The sequence below is a fragment of the Chlorocebus sabaeus genome, chromosome 5 (genome assembly GCF_047675955.1).
Source record: "Chlorocebus sabaeus isolate Y175 chromosome 5, mChlSab1.0.hap1, whole genome shotgun sequence".
Taxonomy (NCBI): domain Eukaryota; kingdom Metazoa; phylum Chordata; class Mammalia; order Primates; family Cercopithecidae; genus Chlorocebus; species Chlorocebus sabaeus.
The window spans coordinates 4,810,896-4,835,654 of NC_132908.1; the positions used below are offsets into that span (position 1 = coordinate 4,810,896).

At 47.5% G+C, this 24,759-nt stretch overlaps 1 protein-coding gene across 6 annotated transcripts in view; it reads right to left on the reverse strand.

Annotated features, from left to right (window-relative positions):
- The window catches only part of GLYR1 (glyoxylate reductase 1 homolog), a 45,899-nt gene that overhangs the window by 15,060 nt on the left and 6,080 nt on the right, over nt 1–24,759 (reverse strand). For 4 of the 6 annotated variants that reach the window (XR_005237724.2, XR_005237723.2, XM_037989879.2 and 1 more), the window contains exons 4-10: nt 18,868–19,006; nt 18,090–18,332; nt 9,411–9,497; nt 8,483–8,539; nt 7,132–7,182; nt 6,967–7,040; nt 2,486–2,585 (exon numbers count right to left, since the gene is read on the reverse strand). Coding sequence is in view for 4 of the 6 variants with exons in the window: in XM_037989879.2 (XP_037845807.1) it covers nt 2,486–2,585; nt 6,967–7,040; nt 7,132–7,182; nt 8,483–8,539; nt 9,411–9,497; nt 18,090–18,332; nt 18,868–19,006 (751 nt within the window). In the remaining 2 variants the exon portion in view is untranslated. The remainder of the gene's footprint in view (nt 1–2,485; nt 2,586–6,966; nt 7,041–7,131; nt 7,183–8,482; nt 8,540–9,410; nt 9,498–18,089; nt 18,333–18,867; nt 19,007–24,759) is intronic. The other 2 variants (XM_037989882.2, XM_037989881.2) reach the window with 1 other exon arrangement.

Sequence of the window (24,759 nt, forward strand, 5' to 3'; positions counted from 1 at the left end):
GGCAACAAGAGTGAAACTCTTATCTCAAAAAAAAAAAATTAATTCTGTAGTTAACTTGGGATATATTAGTATGTGGTAGGAAGTAGGATCAGCATTTTCCCAAACTTCTAATTAGTTGTTCAGAACCAAACTCAATGACCAGCCCTTTATTATATCTCACTGATCAGAGGCTGTCCCAGGCTGCCCAGTCCTCACAAAGCCTGGTGTTCCCTGTGGACTTTTAGTAACATAGCTTTACATCATGTCATCACCTTTGCTTGGGAGGGTCCTCCTCATTACTCTCTTTCCTGAAAATCCAAACTATGTTTCCTGCTATTCTAAGAGAACCAGTGAATCATTTTTACCAAAAGTCTTTTAGAAATTCCATGGGAATATCATAGGATTAAATGGCTTTTTAAAGATAATCTTTACTAAATATGTACTCTAGATTTCCTGGTTACCCTACCCTCTGGCAGCAGCAGGGTCTCAGAAGGATATCGTAATCTCAAAACACCCTGCCAATGGGGCCTTTGAGATCCCACTCCTGATAGGCCCTCATAGTGCCAACCAAATGCCCAGCACCTGAAGCCCAAGTATCTGAGTGTATCCTTAGTGCCTGTCTCCTCCAGACCCCTTCACCTCTCTAACCACTTCCCTGTTATTCTTGAAAAGAACATCATTCCAGTGAGGTGAATTTTTACTTTGTTTAGAATATTTTAAGTTTAAATCATCAGTTCCAATACTCCCTTCAGCAATCACACCTCCTTCCAGCTCTTATCGCTGCTGTATTGTTTGTTCACAGGGCTCCCAGCAGCACCTTCCTGTGCACACATGGGCATGCCCACCCCTTTCACAAACACATGCTCAACCATACCATGTGCATTATTATTATTATTATTTTTAGGCCAGGCGTGGTGGCCCATGCCTGTAATCCCGGCACTTTGGGAGGCTGAGGCAGGCAGATCACTTGGGGTCAAGAGACCAAAAAAAAAAAAAAAAAAAAAAAGAGTTTGAGACCAGTCTGGCCAACACGGCGAAACCCCATCTCTACTAAAAATACAAAAATTAGCTGGTTGTGGTGGTGGGTGCCTGTAATCCCAGCTACTTAGGAGGCTGAGGCAGGAGGATTGCTTGAACCCGGGAGGCAGAGGCTACACTGAGCTGAGATTGTGCTACTGCACTCCAGCCTGGGCAACAGAGCAAGACTGTTTAAAAAAAAAAAAAAAAAACCCACCATATATACACATTTTAATAGAAATTGAGATGGAGTCTTGCCATGTTGCCCAGGCTGGTCTCTAACTCATAAGCGCAAGTGATCCCCTGCCTTGGCCCCCCAGAGTGCTGGGATTACATGTGTGAGCCACCACACCTGGCCATCTTAAGAGGCTGGAAGTTTTTAGTCTCTCTTCCTTTGTTCCACGCAGGAGTACAGTGCTTTAGTTTTCTGTTTTCAGGCCATGGCTTTTCATCTTTTCTCAGAGGAGAACTTGGTGGGAGCTGTTGCCTCTCTCCATTATAAAAAGTGATCATTCATGGATTTGGAATTCCATCTCTGGGCATGCAGACCTTTTGAAGCCACAGACCACCACCTCAGGTTGAGAACTTCTAAACTCATGCTGTCTAATATAGTAGCCACTAGCCACATGAGGCTATTTAAATTTTAATTTAAATGAAATAAAAATTCAATTCTTCAGCTGTACTAGACAACTTCATGTTGTCAATGTTTAATACCCTCGTGTGGATAGACAGTGGTTACTGCACTGGACGGCACAGATACGAAACACTGCTATCACTGCACAACGCTCCAGTGTGCAGAACACCATGCAGCCGCTAAAAAGAACCAAGTGGATCTATCCACAGGCTCCGTGTGAATGACACTCACTGTATGTGTGTATGTTCACATAGGCATGGAAACAAGAATGTAAAACACAAGCTATGTTAGGTAACAGCAGAGGGGGTGATTTTTCCTTCATTTTTTACCCCCTGGGTATTTTTAAATGTTTAGTTTTTATTTATTATTAATTTATTGTTTTGAGACGGAGTCTCGCTCTGTCACCCAGGCTGGAGTACAGTGGCACGATCTCGGCTCACTGTAAGCTCCACCTCCTGGGCTCATGGCATTCTCCTGCCTCAGTCTCTGGAGCAGCTGGGACTACAGGCGCCCGCCACCACGCCTGGCTAAGTTTTTTTTTTTTTTTTTTGTATTTTTAGTAGAGACGGGGTTTCGCCGTGTTAGCCAGGATGGTCTCGATCTCCTGACCTTGTGATCCGCCCGCCTCAGCCTCCCAAAGTGCTGGGATTATAGGCGTGAGCCACTGCGCCCAACAAATGTTTAGTTTTTATAATAACATCCTAAGTTTAGGCATCTATATCTCTACCTGCCTGGAGTAAAAGCTTGGCTTCTATTCTACTGCATGCAGAACGCTGAGACAACAGGGGGAGATGTCCACCCTTAGGGTTACCCCAGACTCCCCCAACCCAACAGGCACCACCCCTGAATGCTTACTTTCTCTGCAGTGCGGTTCCAGACAGTCACTGTGTGACCCATTTTTAGCAAGTTGGAGACGATTCCACTTCCCATGAGACCAAGGCCCAAAAATCCTATCCTGAAACAGACAGAGACTGTTGAGTTCAGGGTGGAGCGGGAGGGTCATGGTGATGATGAGTCCATGCAGCACAAGGCTTAGGGTGGGGAACTCAGACCACCAGAAACCACAGTGTGCCAATCTACCTGCAGAGCCAGGGGCTTCATGCACATGGGTCTTTTCCTATGCCATGGTCTAAAGGTGTCCCAGGACGTAAACAGGCATTTTGAAACCCCTGACCGTCACAGAAAAAAGTATGATGTGTATGGTTCAGGGCCAGTCTCCCAGGGCAAAGTCCCCTTGTTGCCTTTTTTTTTTTTTTGAGACAGCCTCACTCTGTTCCAGGCTGGAGTGCTCACTGCAACCTCTGCCTCCTAGGTTCAAGCGATTGTCCTGCCTCAGCTTTCCAAGTAGCTGGGATTACAGGCGTGCACCACCATGCCCGGTTTATTTTTGTATTTTTAGCAGAGACAGGGTTTCGCTATGCTGAACTCCTGACCTTGTGAACTGCCCGCCTCGGCCTCTCAAAGTGCTGGGATTATAGGCGTGAGCCACCGCATCCCGCCTCTTGTTGCTTTGATAGAGGGTTTGAGCTCACAGTGCCATAATAGTAAGAAAGCGGACATCTGTCTTTGGCCCTTGAAGTGGCTTCCCAATCAGCCATCTTGAGCACTAGGCTTTTGATACCACTTTACTTTCTTTTTTATTTTTTGAGATGCAGTCTCACTCTGTCACCCAGGCTGGCGTGCAGTGGTGCGATCTCGGCTCACTGCAACCTCCACCCTCTCTGAGTTCAAGCAATTCTCCTGCCTCAGCCTCCTGAGTAGTTAGGATTATACGCATCTGCCACTGCGCCCAACTAATTTTGTCTGTGTGTGTGTGTGTTTTAGTAGAGATGGAGTTTCACCATCTTGGCCAGGCTGGTCTTGAACTCCCGACCTCGTGATCCACCCGCCTCTGCCTCTCAAAGTGCTGGGATGACAGGTGTCAGCCACCAGGCCCGGCCTCATACTTTACTTATTTTTTGAGATAGTGTCTTGTTCTGTTGCCCAGGCTGCAGTGCAGTGGTGCAATCATGGCTCACTGCAGCCTCGACCTCCTGGGCTCAAGCAATCCTTCCCCCTCAGCCTCCTGGGTAGCTGAGACTACAGGCATGCGTCACCACACCTAGTTTTTTGTGAAGACGGGCTTTTGCCATGTTACCCTGGCTGGTCTTGGACTCCTGGGCTTAACGGATCCGCCTACTTCAGCCTCACAAAGTGCTGGGGTTGCAGGTGTGAGCCACTGTACCCGGCCCTGGATACTTCTAACAGGATCCACCACAAGTCACTGAAGCACTGTGTTTAGAGCCCGGCAACTTCCTTGACTGCATGAACCAGGACAGCAATTTTCACCTCTCTTTCCCAACTTCAATTCTCTACCCACACCCTACCTTTCCAGTCTTCCTGTTATCAACAGAGTGGGCCTTGCCTCTCCTTTCCAAAGCTAAGTCCTTCGCCTGAGCTCGGAACCCAATCTGTCCCAGTCCACAAATCCCTCTCCCTATGCCTTCCTTCCCTCAAACCTCTCACCACTCCCCCAGCCCCTCCTTCCACAGGTCCTTCCCGATCCTTGTGACAGAAGCACTCCTTGGCCAGTCTCCTCCACACACATTCACATACTCTGCCTACTCCTTCCTGCAACCCTGAGAGCTGGGGGCTGGCCGCCACTACTGCTATTTCAACATACTTTTACAGGTGACTTTTAGCTTGCCGAAGTGTCTTTTCTTGGTTCTTATACTTCTTTACCTCTCTTTGCATGTGACAATGGTGCTAAAGAATGCCTCTTTCCTCGTTTCTGATCATATCATGTTCTTGTTTTGTAGTTTTTAATTTTATTTATTTATTTATTTATTTTTTGAGAAGGAGTCTCACTTTGTTTCCCAGGCTGGAGTGCGGTGGCGCGATCTCGGCTCACTGCAAGCTCCGCCTCCCGGGTTCACGCCATTCTCCTGCCTCAGCCTTCCGAGTAGCTGGGACTACAGGCGCTCGCCACCATACCCGGCTAATTTTTTGTATTTCTAGTAGAGATGGGGTTTCACTGTGTTAGCCAGGATGCTCTTGATCTCCTGACCTCGTGATCCGCCAGCCTCGGCCTCCCAAAGTGCTGGGATTACAGGCATGAGCCGCCGCGCCCGGCCAATTTTATTTAAAAAGAGAGATGGGGGGCTCTTGCTAAGTTGGCCAGGTTGGTCTCGAACTTTTGGTATCAAGCAATCCTCTCACCTCAGCCTCCCAAAGTGCTAGGATTATGGGCGTGAGCCACTGCGCCCAGCCTTTTTTCGTTTTCAGACAGCATTTTGCTGTCTCCCAGGCTGGATTGCAGGGGTGTGATCACAGCTCACCGCAGCCTCAAACTCCTGGGCTCAAGTGATCTTTCCACCTCTGTCCACCTGAGCAGCTAGGACTATAGGTGTGTGCCGCCATGCCTGGCTAACTTTTAAAACTTTTTGTAGAGATGGGGTCTTGCTGTATTTCCTAGACTGGTCATGAACTCCTGGCCTCAAGGGATCCTTCTGCTTTGGTCTCTCAAAGTGTGGGGATTACAAGGATGAGCTACTGTGCTTGGCCATGTTTTCAATTCAGGCTTTCTCTGAGTGCTGGATGTCCCCTGCAGCTCCTCCACTTTGACCCCCTCATTCTTTCCATAATTTTGGTCTTCTGGAACCATCTCTACAAATGGGCCCCTAATCTCTGCTGGAATATTAGCTGCTCACATTCTCCCTGTCCCAGCCTGTATTAAGTAATTTGAATCACATGTTGAAAAAGGAACCCACCACCTTTCTCACCAAAACAGACCTCCTTGCTAACTGCTTCAAGTTGCGACTTAAAAATAAGGCGGTATCTTTTTGTCACTCATTATTTGGTTAGTGCAATAATCCCCCATGATTCTAAATTATGACAGGCGAATTCCCTTTCCTTTCATGGTGTTCTAGGAAGTCCAGTAGACCCGGGATGAAGTTTCCGGATTTTTCTTTTTGTTTTTTTTTAGACAGAGTCTCGTTCTGTTGCCCAGGCTGGAGTGCAGTGGTGTGATCTCGGCTCACTGCAACCTCCACCTCCCGGGTTCAAGAGATTCTCCCGCCTCACCCTCCCAAACAGCTGGGATTAAAGGCACCTGTTATCATGCCCAGCTAATTTTTGTAGAGACGGGGTTTCACCATGTTGGCCAGGCTGGTCTTGAATTGCTGACCTCAGGTGATCGGCCCACCTTGGCCTCCCAAAGTGCTGGGAGTCAAACAGCCGTGAGCTACCACGCCTGGTCAAGGTTCTGGATTTTTAAGATGGCAACTGAGAGTCCTTCACACTGTGTCTCAGATCAGTTGGAAATGTGGATTAAGGTGGGTTGGGTAACAACAAACTGGCTGGTTCTGATGCTGGCTTCATACTCTTTACTACAAGTTTGACTAATGGGCCAATAAATGTGTTGGGTAAAGACATCAGCATTCTGTCCTCAGCCCCATCCTGGTCACATTTTTATTATTATTTAACACAATCCTCCTCCCCCTTTGTTTGCACCTAATATGCCCTTATCTCCTCCACTCTACAGAGGCAAGTTCACCAAAAATAACTGGTAGAATTAGTGATGTCGACAGTACAAAAACGTCAAGTAAAAGAGGCACTGTTTTTAGTCTGGGGAAGACCATGTGAAAGGTACAAACTGGAAACTGACTTCAGCTAACTTGCTCCAGAAAACATGTTTTCTTAGAAAAGATATCTTTTTGCCAACAAGACTCTATGGAGGAGACAGGCCTACAGAGCAGGCACAGAGGAAAGGCTGGGTGCAAGCTGGCTCTGGGAGCAAGTCCAGGATCACTCCACCCACACTGGGCAGGGTGCAGGACAGCCAGCAGGTGCCCAGTGAGGACCCCTAAGCACCTTCATTTCTCTTCCCCCACCTGCCCCAACATGGCCAATTTTGGGGCTTCATCATGATTCTACTCAGCCAGTGGTTCTCACAGTGTAGCTCTGACCAGCAGCAGCAGTACACCTGGGAACCGGTTAAAAATACAAATGTCCCCACCCGGACATATTGACTGAGAAGCCACCTTCCAGGTGACTGTGAGGCACAGGAAAGTCTAAGAACCACTGAGCCAAGTGCTCCTTGGCTCCTGAGTTCTGGAGCCAAAAAAATCCCTCAGCTTATGCCCAAGGGAAACCTGACCATAGATTTATACAGCTTCTGACTCCTATGAGTCAAACTGCTCCTACCATTGTCAATAAAAGTTACAACGTCCCCTGCCCTTTCCATTCAATGCCAGCAATGGCTAGGACACAACCCTTAAAGAACCCCCCTGGGGTCAACTTCCCCCCACCCTCAGCAGAACCAGAGCCACTGGAAGCCTTTTCATCAAAGGTCCTACTTTTTGTCTGTGGGTGTGATGCTGCCATTCACGGCTGTGCTGTCAGCTGCCTGGATGGAGGTGGAGCCAGTTTCCTACGGACAGGAAGCACATCAACAAGTCAGTCTGCCTGCAGTTTAAGGACCCAGGTGAAAATTAAAATGGGGAGGCATGGAGCCTACGTACCTCTTCGCATATTTTCAACTTCTTAGTGATTGCCTGGTAACAGACAGCTGGCTAATGGAGGAGGAGGAAAGAGACTACTTATTCAGCTGCAAGCTTAACCAGTCTTCATAACAATCCCCTCAAAGGTTAGACCCAAAGTGGGAAGTTAACATCAAATATTTGTTTTATACTTAAGTGAACTCCAAATTTTACACCAGAAAGTTCACACACATCACCTCATTCAAGTCCCCACGCAATTCTACAAGTTCTTTTTGCTGACCATGGTGTTGAGACTAAGAGTCATAAGCTTGGAACCCACATCTATCCAGCTCCAAAGCCACAAACTCTCATGAGAACCTAGCATGGCTCAGTCTACCCCATAACCTTGCAGACCTTGGGAGAGCTTCCCTCTGCATCCATAGGACTTGGAGACTGTCTCTTGGAGTGAGCTTCAAGATGTGTCTGCCATGCAATTTCATGGGGGGCTGACAGCTTACGATGTTTGCTTTCTGCCCTAAACTCTAAAGATCACTGTGAAAGTCTCAACTGCACAGCTGGCTGAGTTTTAAATGCTTTTTGGGATATCTATCTATCTATCTATCTGAGATGCAGTCTCGCTCTGTTGTCCAGGATGGAGTGCAGTGGCACGATCTCGGCTCGCTGCAACCTCTGCCTCCTGGGTTCAAGTGATTCTACTGCCTGTCTCTCAAGTAGCTGGGATTACAGGCGCGCACCACCATGCCCAGCTAATTTTTGTATTTTCAGTAGAGATGGGGTTTCACCATGTTGGCCAGGCTGCTCTTGAACTCCTGACCTCAGGTGATCCACCTGCCTTGGCTTCCCAAAGTGCTGGGATTACAGGCATGAGCCACTATGCCCGGCCTTTGGGTTTATTTATTTATTTTGAGATGGAGTCTTGCTCTGTCACCTAGGCTGGATTGCAGTGATGCGATCTTGGCTTACTGCAACCTCCACCTCCCGGGTTCAAGCAATTGTCCTGCCTCAGCCTCCTGAGTAGCTAGGATTACAGGCGTGCACCACCACGCACAGCTAATTTTTGTATTTTTAGTAGAGACGGGGTTTCACCATGTTGGTCAGTCTGGTCTTGAATTCCTAAATTCGTGATCCACCTGCCTCGGCCTCCCAAAGTGCTGGGATTACAGGTGTGAGCCACCATGCCCGGCCTGGGTTTATTTTTAATCTTAATAATGCTTGAGTCATTAGTGAGCCCATACTAGGGCTTCTGGGCTAGTTGTTCTGGGCAATACACCAGCAGAGCCTAACTTTTCAGGTGGCTGGGCCAGGACCCTGTGGAGGAGCACTCCTTGGCCAGCCCCTGACCAAGGGCCAAGAGCCTCAAAGGGCAACTCACCTTCTCTGTTTGGCTTAGCAGGAAATGATGGAAATGAGGATCTGCATCTTTAACAGGCTGAAACCAGAAAACAATGAAATAAAACCAGTACCTGCCACCAAAGGTCACTTCCTTCTCCCTGGTAACCGGACTCCCCTCTGGCTGGAACACCTCTGGATTCTGGTCTCTTTTTCACAATTGTCTGGAAATTCTTTTCCCATTTTGGCCTAAGCCTTTTTATAAACAAGCCCCATTCCAGCTAGAGGAAAACTGGCTTTAAAGTGGAAAAGAACAGATGATTCTGCCAGGTTGGTACGCACATTGTTCCAATGAGACTGTGGGAAAATATTAACAAGCATACTAGGGCTTTATAAATTCGGTACTTATCACGCACAGCAGACTGAGTCACATCTATTCTGGAATTTCAGGGTTTTGGCCTACTTGTGTCTGGTACCAAGCCCTTGGGGATCTCATCTTACTGAGCATATTAAACAGAGTAGCCACGACAGTGGACCTTCATGGGCTTTCCATAATCATGCCCAGCAATAGGTGCAGCTGCACCAAGGATAACAGAACTAAACATTAAAACTGTATTTACGGACAACAGGAGGGTATTTATAAAATATTAGGGGGGAAAACTTACGGAATGATCCCACTTTTGTGAAAAAGAGCCCTGCCCAAAATAACAAAAACCAGACATAAGTCTATAATCATCTAAATGAATGCTGAGTGGACATCCCAGAGGACTGAAATCTGCCACCTCAAGCCTCACAGGGCTCACCCTAGAGGGAGATTTTTAATTTTTTATTTCATGGACTTCTGTACTGTTTTGTAACAATAAATTAAGCCTCACACACAAGAAAAGGACAAAAAAAAAAAAAAAAAAGAGGATCACACAGGAACCTCGCCCTAAGCTGCAGCTTGTCCTGACTGCAGAAGAGCTCCTTACCTCGCTTGCGGTTGGCTGCCATTTAAACGCGGCCATCGGTCCGGCCATCATCCCCTTCACGGTACTAGACTCCGGGATGGTGAGATCCTACAGAGGGAGGGGCAGGGCATTTTAAAATCACATTCAAACCCCAATGAAATCCCTTGCAAGCTCCACGGTCTAAGTGAAAGTTCAAGCCAACCCCCAACCACTGTTCTGATGACTGACTGTCCCTCAGGAGAAACAAGCCAGTTCTTCCCATTAACACAAAGTGAGTCTTTCTTCTCAATTCTGGAAATAATGTGGGCTTATGTCTAAATTTCACAAAGATGGAGGTAATTAGAAAGCCCAAGTATGATCTGCAGTACTGTCTGCAAAGTTGCGGAGTAAATGCCATATAATGAATACCAAACATTAAGAAATAGCAGTGGCGGCTGGGCGTGCTGGCTCACGCCTGTAATCCCAGCACTTTGGGAGGCCGAGGTGGGCAGATCACGAGGTCAAGAAATTGAGACCAGCCTGGTCAACATGGTGAAACCCCATCTCTATTAAAAAACCCCAAAAAATTAGCCAGGCATGGCGACGGGCGCCTGTAATCCCAGCTACTTGGGAGGCTGAGGCAGGAGAATTGCTTGAATCCGGGAGGTGGAGGATGCAGTGAGCCGAGGTCGCGCCACTGCACTCCAGCCTGGAGACACAGCAAGTCTGCATCTCAAAAAAAACAAAAAAAAACCAAAAAAAAACAAGAACCAGGAGTGGCTTCAGCAGAAGGAATCCACCATATTTCAAAAAAACAAATAAAACCACATGGGGCTGATGAGGTCTGCTCACATTTTACAGCTATTGTGACAAAGGCTGAATTAAACTCCAGGGTAGCCGGAACCCACGAGCCTGAACTCTCCTGAGACGGACACAGGAGAAGATGTAGAGGACATGGCGAAACGAGCAGCTCCTCTTCACGTTCTTCCTGGGCAAATGGTCCTCTTTCCAATCCTTTTTTTTTTTTTTTTTTGAGATGGGAGTCTCGCTCTGTCTCCCAGGCTGGAGTGCAGTGGCACAATCTCAGCTCACTGCAAGCTCCACCTCCCGGGTTCACGCCATTCTCCTGCCTCAGCCTCCCGTGTAGCTGGGACTACAGGCGCCCGTCACCACACCCGGCTAATTTTTTGTATTTTTAGTAGAGACGGGGTTTCACCATGTTAGCCAGGATGGTCTCGATCTCCTGACCTCGTGATCTGCCTGTCTTGGCCTCCCAAAGTGCTGGGATTACAGGCTTGAGCCACCGTGCCTGGCCCCCTCTTTCCAGTTCTAACACTGGTCTGGTCCCTCTCGACTGCTCTGAGGTCACCTTGCACTCCCTTTCCCCAGTCGCTCCCTTCCAGCCACAGTGGCCCTCCTGACACCTCCTGCCTAGACTACTCCTGAGGTTTTCTTAGTCTTAGAAAATGCCTGCTCCATTCTACTAGGCCGACATCTTTAGAGCCCTCCTTGACCCCTCTTCTCTAATCACTGGCAATGAATGGGGCTTTATAGTTGGGGATCTGCCCAACCCCTTTCTCTCACCATCCAGGCTACCAATATCTAAGCCCAGGCCATTGCTGGCCACCTGGACAATTGCAAAAATAAATCTCCCAGCTTCCACTCACAGTCCAGTCTCTACACAGCAGCCAGTCATCTACCAGAAGGGCCAATCAGATCCATGACACTTCTCTGCCCAAAACTGGCTTCCAGTCTCACATAGTAAAGCCACGGGCTTCATGAGCATGGTCTACAGGGAGGGTCTTGCAAGTTCTGCCATCTCTCACCCATCCCACGCCAATCTCCAACCTCAAGTCCTATTTCTTCCTCCTGTCACTGCTCTCCAGCTCATTAGCACCCTGCTGGCCTTCCACCCTGGCCCCAAACACACCAAGCATGTGCCTGCCCTGGCTCCCTTGTGCTACTGGGAACGTTCTTCTGACAGTTATCTCCTTGGCTCAGGCTTGCTTTAGGACTCTGTTGAAATGTCACCTTATCAGAGTGGCTTCACCTGACCTGTCTGTATTTTTGGCCACAGAAATGATGCTGATGTGAATCATAATGAGAAAAAATGCTTTCATAGGGCTTACTACGTGCTAGATGTCACTATAAGCGCTATTTTATATGTACGTTCTCATGTAATTCTCACCCCTTCATGAAACAGAACTACCATAATCCTTTTTTTTTTTTTTTTTTTTGAGACAGAGTCTTGCTCTATAGCCCGGGCTGGGGTGCAATGGCGTGATCTCGGCTCACTGCAAGTTCTGCCTCTTGCGTTCAAGCGATTCTCCTGCCTCAGCCTCCGGAGTAGCTGGGACCAGAGGCACATGCCACCACGTCCAGCTAATATTTTGTGTGTTTAGTAAAGACGGAGTTTCACCATGTTAGCCAGGATGCTCTCCTGACCTCGTGATCCGCCCCGTTGGCCTCCCAAAGTGCTGGGATTATAGGCGTGAGCCACTGCGCCCAGCCCTATTATAATCTTCTTCTACAGAATACAAAACTAAGGCACACAGAGCTTAAGTAACCTTGCTTAAGGTCACCGAGTCAGTCACTGGTGTGGTAGATACAATTTATTTATTTGGAGGCATAGTCTAGCTCTGTCACCTAGGCTGGAGAATTAGGGCTCACCGCAGCCTCAACCACCTGGGGTGGGAAGAAGCGATCTTCCCACCTCAGCCTCCTGGGTAGCTGGGACTACAGGTGTGCGCCACCATGCCCCGCTAACTTTTTCTTTTTCTTTTTTGAGATTTATTATTTATTTGCAATTACTTGTTTTTTGTAATTTTAAATTTTTTGTTTTTATAGGGTCTTGCTATGTTGGCCAGACTGGTCTCGTTATAACTTCTGGCCTCAAGTGATCCTCCTACCTCGGCCTTCCAAAGTACTGGATTATGCGAGTGAGCCACTGTGCCTAGCAGACTGACAGAATTTGGCTCCAGGGTCTGTCATATTAGAAGCACATCCTAGGAAAGCAAGAACTCTGCCAGTTTTGCCTACTCTACAACCCATGCTGGCATACAGTCCAGGTTCAATTGTTACTGAAGGAGCCTTGTCTGACTTTTATGCTGCTTTCTCTCCAGGCATTTGGCCTATGGTAGAATTGCTCAGTAAACATTTGTTGAATTCAGAGGTTTTTGGGGGAAGAGAAAGGCCCAGCTCAGAGCTGCTCAAAAGAATATTCTGCAACGATATAGGGCGTGTCCTATATCTGCACTGTGTGATAGAGCAGGCGCCAGTCAAGTGTCACTGTGGAGCATCTCACACAATAGGGTGATGGAGACGGAGAAGCTGCATTTTAACGTGTATTTAATTTAAATTTAAATGGCCAATTGTGGCCGGAGCAGCACAGCTGTCTGGGGAGGTGCAGCCCTAGGAATTGCCTAAGGACACAATGACCCAACGGGAACAAGGAGGAGGCAGCTTGTAGCTCTCAGTTTGGCACTAAGGAAGGGCCCCAACTCCTAAACTTCTGCTCCTCGTTTGAGTGTGGGATTCTGGGAGAGTCACAGACCTGACAGTGCTACTTTGATCCAGGTGGGCTGTGCCGAGTTCATCCCCAGAAAGAGGGTGGGTGGGCGCTGCTGGGGTGCAGCACTTACACGCAGGTCCAGACACAAACCCAGCCTTTCCCTGCCTGCCTCCGCCATCAAGGTCAGCCTTTTCCATTAATCCTCACGGGGCAGGAGATTATGTCCCGGAATGGCACTCAGCTGGGCTTTGCCCAGTTATCAGCCTATGTGGCTGCTCAGTGTTTCCGAGAAGAGCTCGCCAGCCAGATGACAATTACTACAGCAACACACACACAAACACCTTCCTCTGAGACTACAGGATATATCACATTTAAAACGCACCAAAATTCCAAAGCCCAGGCACCGATTCCCTACCCGTCTGAAGGTGCTGAACTGAAACAGCTCTCTGTCCTGTACCACTTGCCAGCTCTGTCCCCTCCTGCTCATACCTGCTCATACATCCTTTCACTATGGGCCAGGCTAAGCACAAAGAACAGGTAGGAAGGACACCTTGAAGGGTCAACAGCAGCTAGAGCTCCTGGATCACAGACACACTTGGTTTTATTATGCTTTGTTTTATTGTGCTTCATAGGTATTGCACTTTTTTTTTTTTTTTAAACGAATTGAAGGTTTGTGGCAGCCCAGTATCAATCAAGTCTGTGGGGCCATTCTCCCAGCAGCAGGTGCTCACTTTGTGTCTCTGTCAGCATTTTTTTAAGCAATGAAGTATTTTTTTTTTTTTTTTTTGAGACGGAGTCTTGCTTTGTCGCCCAGGCTGGAGTGCAGTGGCCGGATCTCAGCTCACTGCAAGCTCCGCCTCCCGGGTTCACGCCATTCTCCTGCCTCAGCCACCCGAGCAGCTGGGACTACAGGCGCCCACCACCACGCCCGGCTAACTTTTTGTATTTTTAATAGAGACGGGGGTTTCACCATGTTAGCCAGGATGGTCTCGATCTCCCGACCTCGTGATCTGCCCGCCTCGGCCTCCCAAAGTACTGGGATTACAGGCGTGAGCCACCGCGCCCGGCCGCAATGAAGTATTTTTAACTTAAGGTGTATATATATATTTTTTCAGATGGAGTTTCACTCTTGTTGCCCAGGCTGGAGTGCGGTGGCGCGATCTCAGCTCACCGCAACCTCCGCCTTCCGGTTCAAGCAATTAATTCTCCTACCTCATCCTCCCAAGTAGCTGGGATTATAGGCATGCACCACCATACCCGGCTAATTTTTTTTATTTTTAGTAGAGATGGGGTTTCTACATGTTGGCCAGGCTGGTCTTGAACTCCTGATCTCAGGTGATCCACCCACCTTGGCCTCCGAAAGTGCTGGGATTATAGGTGTGAGCCACTGCGCCTGGCTTTTTTTTTTTTTTTTTTTTTGAGATGAAGTCTCGCTCTGTCGCCCAAGCTGGAGTGCAGTGGCGCGATCTCGGCTCACTGCAAGCTCCGCCTCCTGGATTCAATGCCATTCTCCTGCCTCAGCCTCCCAGGTAGCTGGGACTACAGGTGACCGCCACCACACCTGGCTGATTTTTTGTATTTTTAGTACAGACAGGGTTTCACCATGTTAGCCAGGATGGTCTCAATCTCCTGACCTCGTGATCCGCCCGCCTTGGCCTCCCAAAGCGCTGGGATTATAGGCGAGAGCCACTTCGCCCAGCCAAGGTATGTACATTTTTAAAAGACATATTGCTATTGTGCCACTTAATAGACTACAGTATAAATCTAACTTTTACATGCACTAGGAAACCAAGATGTTTGTGTGACCTGCAATGATCTGGAATCGAACCTGCAGTATCTCCAAGGTATGCTACACTACTCCCCAAATTAATAATTCAGACTCAAGGGCAGTCTGCTGTTTACCGGGAGCTTGTGAGACGAGTCCCTGTAAGCCTGGGCAGTGGCCTCTGGGGTTCTCACTGCACAACTGGCTATTGTCGGTGAAACAAACCTAAACAACTGATCAAATGCCTTGTACACGGGTACTGTTCTAAGTGCTGTGTCCATGTCAGTCATTTAATTCACACGGTGAACCTATGAGGCACATACTGTTATAATTCCTAACGATCAGGTGAGGCAATTGAGGCAAAGGTGCTTTGCTAAGTTCCTATACATGTGATTCAAACTCCGGGCCCTTATCATAACCTCTCCTTTGTACTTCCCTTTATCCAACGAGAAGGTGTTTCTGTCCAGGGTGGCACAGGCGCTGGTGAGATGCGAGGCTTCACATTCCAGACAATATCAATTTGGGAAATAGTGTAAAATCTGACAGCCCAGATTCCTTTCGGATTCCAGGAAATAAATTCAAAAGTCACATTACATTTTTTGTGGATCAATTTAGATCATGCTCCCTATAAAGTTCTCTTTGCACTGCAGCTGGCAGTTTTTCCAAACCTTAGGCTCACGGTATCCAGGGACAGCACCACCACTCTCGCTCTCACCACTCCCTTAGCCTTAGGTCATCTAACAGTGAGAAGGGCTGTCTCTCACCAGAGGCCTCACACTGGCAGCCCACAGATATGTTTCTGTGGACCCAAGACATATTTTTTAACTAAGCACATTTAAAATTGGGATATTTCACATAAAAACCTGTATTTCCAGCTTTTTTTTTTGAGATAGGGTCTCACACTGTTGCCCAGGCTGGAGCGCAGTGGTGCAAGTGTAGGTTACTACAGCCTTGACCTCCTGGGCTCAAGTGATCCTCCCACCCCAGCTTCCCAAGTATCTGGGACTACAGGTGTGTACCACTATGCCCAGTTAGTACTTTTTGTTTCTTTCTTTTTTTGTTGTTTTTTTGAGACAGGGTCTCGCTGTGTCACCAAGACTAAAGTGCAGTGGCATAATCTTGGCTCACTGTAACCTCCACCTCCTGGGTTCAAGTGATCTTCCCACCTCAGCTTTCTGAATAGGGGGCACTACAGGCACACACCACCAACTCCAGCTAATTTTTAATTCATTTATATTAATTTTTTTTTTTTCCCTGAGACGGAGTCTCGCTTTGTCGCCCAGGCTAGAGTGCAATGGCGTAATCTCGGCTCCCTGCAACCTCTGCCTCCCAGGGTCAAGCGATTCTCCTGCCTCAGCTTCCCGAGTAGCTGGGATTATAGGCATGTGCCACCATGCCCGGCTAATTTTTGTATTTTTAGTAGAGGCGGGGTTTCTCCATGTTGGTCAGGCTGGTCTCGAAATTCCGACCTGAGGTGATTTGCCCACCTCGGCTTCCCGAAGTGTTGGGATTACAGGAATGAGCCACCACGCCTAGCAAAAAAATATTTAAAAATAGAGATGGCGTCTCCCTATGTTGCCCAGGCTGGTCTAGAACTCCTGGGCTTAGGGGATCCTCCTGCCTTGGCCTCCCAAAGTGCTAGGATTACAGGTGTGAGCTGCCATGCCTGGCCAACTTTTTAGTTTTTGTAGAGCTCGTCTTGAACTCCTAAACTCAAGCAATCCGCTCACCTCAGCCTCCCAAAATGCTGGGATTACAGGCATAAGCCACCACACCTGGCCAATTTTATCTATTTATTTATTTATTTTTTGTAGGGAAAGGGTCTTACTATGTTGCTCAGCCTGGTCTTGAACTCCTGGGCTCACGTGATCTTCCTGCCTCTGCCTCCCAAAGTGCTATGATTGCAAGTGTGAGATACCACACCTGGCCTTTCCAGTTTCTCTTGAGAAAAAACAGACAATCTGGCAGAAGCTGGCTGGAACCCTGTGGAAGGAGCATGACCTCTCCAGACTCCCTGACCATGGCCAGCCCTGCTGCTCTGAGCACCAAGGCAGGTCAGCTGGGGTGCCTGGCACCCGTGCCACTGCTTCTTAGGTCCAGTCAGCTACAGCTGCTTCCATTACCTGCCTGGGCTCGCTGGTGTCTGAATTTTTGAGCCTTCATCCAAAGTCTAGTGTTTCATCATGGCCTTATCACCCAACTGTTTCTGCCAGCCATCTGGCTTCTGTTCTCTTTTTCCTGCTGTTGGCAATCCTGCCGTATTCCTGACACAGGCCCATTCACTTTGAAATTCTTCTCTATGGCCTTCTAAGACTGGCCCCAAATCTTGTCAGCAAGAAGGCAAGAGATGCACCCTGGCTGCTTTATCTCATCTTGCTAGCTCCTCCCACTCCTTCCTGCCCCGAGCATGGCATTCTTGTTGCAATGCAGGCTTCCGCCCTTCCCTCTTCTCCCTTTCTTCCTGAGACAAACCCCATCCCACTGCCTGGACTCAAATACCCTTTTACAAATTCATCTCCCGAATCTACATTTCTAGTCCTGAGGTCTACATCCCACCTCTACATCCCAACTCCTCTAAGAAAGTGATCATCAGTTTCCCAGGAATGAAGCTGGAAATCCTCTTTTCCTTTTTCTCATTCATCCTCTATATACCCAGTTACAGAATCTTAAGAACTCTTCCTCTGAAGTGCCTCTCACCTATTTGCTTGCAACATTTGCAATTACCCCCTTATGAATGCACACCTAGCCTTAGCCTTCTAATTGGCTCTGAGACTTTCCCTTCTGGACTCTGTGACTACTGGAGCGCACACGGGAAGCACGCACTGCCACCGGCTCAATCACCTTCACAGGCCTCCACTGACTCCAAGATGCTTTAGTACCATGCTGCTTCAGTAGATCTTCAGGCCCTCCAAGATCCAGGGACAAGCTTCCTTTTTCTCTGCTCTCCTTACTATCCTCTCCCTGTTCGAGAGTATCTCCACCAGCACTGAGCCTCACACGGGCTGTGCCCTCCACTTTTGGAATGCTTTCCCTTCTTTCTTGCTAAGCCCTTCCCAGGGCCAGCCCTTGTGCACTGGCTCAAGTGGACTGCTCTCCTACCTCATGCTCCTATTTCACACCTGCATCCAGGCCGTGTCTCTCACCTGGAATATGGGATTCTTTTTTATTTTTTAAAATAAGAGTCAGGGTCTTAATCTATCACCCAAGCTAGAGGGCAGTGGTGCAATCGGCTCAATGCAGGCTTGAGCTCCAAGTCTCAAGCCATCTTCCTGCCTCAGCCTCCTGAGTTGCTGGGATAAGGCATGAGCCACCGCACCTGCCCTGCAGGATTCTTGAGCACAGAATTCTGCTCCCACTCCGTGAGCGGAGGCATACTGTAGAGCTTAACTCGACCTTATACTAAAAGGACATCACTAATCCCGGAAGCTGCAGAGAGAAAACAAACCTTCTCATCCTTTGGGGGCCGACCCCGCTTCCGGGGACTTTGCTCTTGGGCTCTTTTCAGAGGGGATTTGGAGCCTCTCTCTGAAGAGCCTGAAGACACCCTCTTCTTTCCTTCTCCCATGTTCTTCTTCACCTTCCCTTCAGACAGGCTAAGTTTGCGCTTCTCATCACCTGAGTTTGGCCTACTTCTCTCCTCACTGGAATTACGTCGATTCTTGTCATCAGCAGAATTGTGGGATGACGTCTGAAAGTTTAATAATAATAATGATAACTACCACCACAGCTGCTGTCGCCATCGCCACCACCATGTACAGGTGCCACGTGCTGCTACAGGCACTCTGTGTGGTCTCCTCACAGTGACCCTACAATAGATTCTGCTGTCATCCCCAGACATTGGGAGAAGCAGATTGAAAGTCATTTTTCCTAGGTCCCAAAACTAGGAGATGGGACTTCAATGCAGGCAGTATATATATTTCAAAGGCTACGCTCCTAATCTGTGTGCTATGAAAGGAAGAAATGGCCTGTGCTAGACTCAAATGCTAGATATTTCTCCTGGGTCCAAGCAATTTTCCTAAAAGCAACAACCTACTCCAGAAAGGTTAGCCGCATGGAGTTTCAAGCTGATAAGCAAAATGCTGACACCTTAGAACTGAAGTAGCTTTCTCCAGTGGCATTTCAGAAGAACAAAGGTTTGGGCTTGGGTGACATTTAATCTGTCAGTTGCTACGCAAAAATCAGCAGTCTGGCGTTGGTAGAAAGTGAACATTATCGTCTCTCACCTGGTCTTTCCCTTTGGCTCTCCTGAGGAACTCTTCCACGGCATCTACCGCTTGCTGGAATCGTTTACCCTTGTTAATTTTTATCATTTCCTCTTTATGAGCATGATATGGCTTTAGCTGTTCCACTTTGATCCAGGCACTAGCAGAAAACAAAAACAGAAAGGGTATGATCCATATTGCATATGCCATAAAGTATCAACAACCTCACTACGGCATGGTTTAAATATCCATTTGGTTTAACTGGACTCTGCAACAGGCCTCACCATTTTTTTCAAAACATGCTATCAGCCATCTCAGAGTCTCACGCCTAAAGTATATTTTCTTGAAACAAGTCAAGCAGAACCACCACCACCACCACTGCAGCAACTACAAATTAAATTCCACCAGAGAAAGCACTGTGTTGCACATTACTTATTTCCACAGTTGTCTATCAGCTTCCAATGCCCAACCACATATACCCTGCCACTTGCTCAGGGCAGAAAGAAATCTGGAGACCCTTTCCCATTCTCACCAGGCAGCACAAATGGCCACACACGGATCCCTGGGAATCAGGGTACCTGGAAACGTGATAGACGACAGCAGCATTACTATGCAGGAAAATGCTTGCTGCTTGTCAACAATCGGAACCAGATTTATGATCTGTTGATCGACAGAGAATCAGGGATGTTACAGAGCTGAAGAAATGCAACATCTTCTAAAATTTCTGGCTCTTATGGATATTCACAGCCACTGAGCCTATATTTGTTCATAAATGATGGTAACCATGGCTACTAAACCACACAAAACACGGAACACATGGTTTGGAATAAGGGCAGCAGTTACAAAAGGAGGCATTTAAAAACGAGATGGCATGCTGTTTTATGATGTCTCAAAAAAAAGAAACAGAACAAGATTCTTGAGATTAAAGGTAGAAGAACACACATCTTTGATACTTAATTTTTAATTTCAACCATCAATGTGTAACACAGGAAAGTAGTCAGCTGTCAATTCTGGGGTACCTGGCCTGTCACACTAACCTGAACAAATCTGCTGCAGCTGGCTTTCTACGTTTCCCTCAATGACATGCAGCTTATAGAATCCAAGCACAAAATAATTTTATAGGCTTGACAAAGTATCAGTTAATTTACATGTTTTAGCCTGTGATACTCACAGCTTTCACAGCATAACCTTCAGAAAAAGTGGGTCAGGTTAAGGATACAGAAACCGACCTATCTCATGAGCTTCAGGTTGTTTTCTTTATAGAAAGCTGGAGAATATTCACTAACAGCGTCAGTGTTAACCTTTGCACATAAAAATAATGTTACTAACCCTCCACCAGCTACCTGGACTTTGAGTGTGGTGCTGGTAGTTGTGATGATGGGGTCTGTGCAAAAACACAGCCCTGGGATCATCGGCCTGCAGATGACAGGCAGTGAACCACTATCAGGCATGCCAACATGGCTAAGTGAGACGATGAATGGAGATACAGAAGCTGGTCTCCTTGGAACAGCTCCAACTAGAGGAGTTAGGCAAATTTCTTCCTTTTTTCTTTTTTTGAGATGGAGTTTCAGTCTTGTTGCCCAGGCTAGAGTGCAATGGCGCAATCTCGGCTCACTGCAACCTTGCCTCCCAAGTTCAAGCGATTCTCCTCCCTCAGCCTCCGAAGTGCTGGGATTACAAGGCACGCACCACCACGGCTGGCTAATTTTATATTTTTAGTAGAGACAGGGTTTCTCCATGTTGGTCAGGCTAGTTGCGAACTCCTGACCTCAGGTGATCTGCCCGCCTCAGCTTCCCAAAGTGCTGGGATTCCAGGAGTGAGCCACTGCGCCTGTTTTTTTTTTTCGGGGGGGAGACAGAGTCTTACTTTGTCACCCAGGATGGAGTGCAGTGGCACGATCTTAGCTCACTGTAATCTCCGCCTCCCAGGTTCAAGCAACTCTCCTGCCTCAATTTTCCGAGTTGCTGAGACTACAGGTATGTACCACCACACCCAGCTAATCTTTATATTTCTAGTAGAGACAGGGTTTCCCTGTGCTGGCCAGGCTGGTCTTGAACTTCTGGCCTCCAGTGATCCGCCCGCCTTGGCCTCCCAAAGTGCTGGGATTACAGGCGTGAGCCAGCAAATTACTTCCTAGTGACCAACTCATCTTAAAGTTCGAAATTCAACATGAGAGTGCCAATGAGTACAATCTGCCAGGAGGATAAATGGAAGGAGATTTTGACCTCAGATTTTCTGGCAAGTATATCCCTGAACTCACTCCCTTCCCTTTCCTTATGGGGATGCTAATGACAGGCCAGAGCAATCAGACACTAAGTCAGACCCAGCCCCAAAAGCCAGTGAAGCTACCATACTAACCCGTGGGTCTGAGATGACACAACCAGTATCAGGGATAAAGCTTAAGGAGTTGTGACTAGCCTCTTCCTCCTAGGAGTTTCTGTTCAGAAGCTGAGAACCATACAAGTTCCCAATATAGGACCAACAAAGTGATTTTTATGGAGCCCCTTGAGATGGGACAACAGACTCCAAGACTCGCTAATCCCATCCATGCCATCCTGCTACCTCCATCCCCAACTCCCACTCCCCAGCCTCACAAGAACCTGATTCTGAGAGAATGGAAAGGTGAGGATGTCTGTGAAGTGCCAAGAAATCAACCCCATTTTTTGTTGAAGCATCTTATAAGGTTTAATGATTTCTGCTAGAAGGAACTGTACAGTCAAAATTCCACTCACTTTAAAGCGTTTGAGATACTGAAATTTTCCTCTTTACAACCATCTTCAAAACATTAAAATGGCTAAATGAACTGACAGTATGAATAGGATGATAAATCCAAGAAATGTTAATCTATTTAAGGAATCAACTTATTGCTGGAGAAGCATCCTGTTACATCAGAAAACAGCCATAAAAAACCAGCTTGGCTGGGCACAGTGGCTCACACCTGTAATCCCAGCACTTTGGGAGGCAGAGGCAGGTAGATCGTGGTAGTAAATGCCTGAAAACAGGCAAGGTCATTACAGAGAAGGAAAGGGAATGTCTCATAAGATATCTGGCTACGTGGAGATGATCAAGATAAAAAGCAATGCATGTTATGTGCCATCATTCGTGCAAAGATAAGGAAAATGGACTGACCATGCACTGATATCTCTGGAGGGACACAACATCAGAAACTGGTCTAACTGGGTGTCTGTGGGATGGGGATGAATGCAACTGTTTCAGTGTTGACAGGTTTTTTTTTTTTTTTAAATGGTGAACACATATTATCTTGAAAAAACCGAATCAATACAAAAGGCCTCTGCCATAGAACACAGGCTATTCCGACTGCCCAGAGGGTTTCCTCCCTGACTTCCTGGTTTGTAGGCTTGCTCTGATGGGTTGCTCCTGCTTGGCTGCTGGCGTAACTGCACCTGTAACACAGCCAATTTACCCTGGTGACCTGACACATTTCCTATAAAAAGTCTCTTCATCTATGAATACAGAACTGCCACTAAGTAACTCTCTGATTACTCCAATCAAAATGAATTAAAATCTGGTATTTTCAAAAACTTCCACATTTCTGATTTGCTTTCCTCTTAAATAAAAATCATACATGTAGGGCCAGGTGCGACGGCCCACACCTGTAATCCCAACACTTTGGGAGACCAAGGCAGGTGGATCACTTGAGGCCAGGAGTTCAAGACCAGCTTAGCCAACATGGCGAAATCCCATCTCTACCAGAAAACACAAAAGTTAGCTAGGTGTGGTAGCACGTCTGTAATCCCAGCTACTCAGGAGGCTGAAGCAGGAATTGCTTGAACCCAGGAGGTGTAGGTTGTAGCGAGTGGAGATCGTGCCACTGCACTCCAGCATGGGTGACAAAGCAATACTTGATTAAAAAAAAAAAAAAGAAAATCATACATGTAGATACCGCATATTAAAGATGTCAGCTTATGACTAATCTTGAACCCTCTTACATTTGTTTCAGCCTTTGCATAGACAGGTGACATGGGCTGAAGCCTTGAAGCTAAAAGAAAGAGAAAAGGAGAAAGGGCGGGGAGAAGACGGGGGACGGAGGGAGACAGAGAAAAAGCGCGCGCGCGCACACACACACACACACACACACAAGCATAGAGTCTAAAGGTGAGAACAAGCCGGGCATGGTAGCTCACACCTGTAATTCCAGCAATTTGGGAGGCCGAGGTCAAGAGATCGAGACCATCCTGGCCAACATGGTGAAACCCTGTCTCTACTAAAAATACAAAAATTAACTAGGTGTGGTGGCGTGCGCCTGTAATCCCAGCTACTCGGGACGCTGAGGCAGAAGAATCGCTTGAACCCAGGAGGCGGAGGTTGCAGTGAGCAGAGATCGTGCCACTGCATTCCAGCCTGGCGACAGAGAGAGACTCTGTCTCAAAAAAATAAAAATAAAAATAAGAATAAAAATACAAGTGACAACAAAGATGGGGCCACAAGATGTGGGTTCTCCATTTGCATTTGGTGAATACTTAGTAAACAATTTCTATGCATGACTTTTTAAAAAAAATCCTAGGAGCTTCTGGTCAGAAGCTGAGGACCACACAAGTTCCCAATATAGGACCAACAAGGTGACTTTTTTGGAGTCTCTTGACATGGGACAACACACTCCCAAGACAAAAGGGGCTGAAGATGACTGAGGTGTTCCAGGTTAAGTTCTTCAGAAGTAAAAGCATCAGAAAAAAACACACACAAATCAGGTGCAGGTGAAAGGAAAAAGGGATGCTTCCAAGCTGCTATGTTAATTATTAACCACAAATTCTTCCAGAACAGCTACTTTCAGTACTGACTCAGACACCTCACATCCAGTGAGAACTGTCCACTTTAGATGTGGCTTGATGGAAAAAGTACCACTGGTCTCTCAGTTTCCTCATCTGTGAAAAAATAAAACCAGAAAGATGACCCCGTGCACTTCCTGAAAGGGCTGCTGTGAGGACTGGAGGTGAAGACTGCCATGGAAACTCGCGGGTAGGTACTTGCAGCCTCTCCATTGTTTGTCCACAATCTGTTGAAATGGTTGGTTTCTGGTGGCTTCTGAGCACTTGTAATTTAAATGAACACTCCCTCCATTCCACTATCATTTATAGCCACTGATGAAACTTTCCTTTCTTTCTTTTTTTTGAGATGGAGTCTCGCTCTGTTGCCCAGGCTGGAGTGCAGTGGCACAATCTCAGCTCACTGCAAGCTCTGCCTCCTGGGTTCACGCCATTCTCCTGCCTCAGCCTCCCAAGTAGCTGGGACTACAGGTGCCTGCCACCGCGCCCGGCTAATTTTTTTTTGTATTTTTGGTAGAGACGGGGTTTCACAGCGTTAGCCAGGATGGTCTCCATCTCCTGACCACGTGATCTGCCCGCCTCAGCCTCCCAAAGTGCTGGGATTACAGGCGTGAGCCGCTGCGCCCGGCCTCTTTTTTTTTCAGACTGAGTCTCACTCTGTTGCCCAGGCTGCAGTGCAGTGGCACGATCTTGGCTTACTGCAAGCTCTGCCTCTGGGGTTCACCTCTGGGGTGAGGCGCAGTCCAGCTTCTACAGGAGCCACTTACGACTTTGTCTTCACAAGTTCTCATCCCTAAAAAATCCCCTTGCAATACCTGTCTATACCACCTCTTAAACGCCCATTTCATCCAGTGCTCCTCACACTGGTCCTAACGCAGTCACACCACAATCTACTTGCAGTGCCCATCGCCAAAATCCTCCAGGCCATTGGCTGTTTCCTACATCCTGATCCTGTGCTTCCTTCAGTCTTTGCTTCTCCACATTTAAGAGTCCTGCTCTTTTGTCTGACTCAGTTCCCTTTTCGGGATCTTGGCCAGTTCTAACAGATCCCTTTGGAAGCATGATCTGAAGTACACAGAGTATTCCTGATGAGGCACAGTACAGTTTTACATCAAGGTGGAATCATGC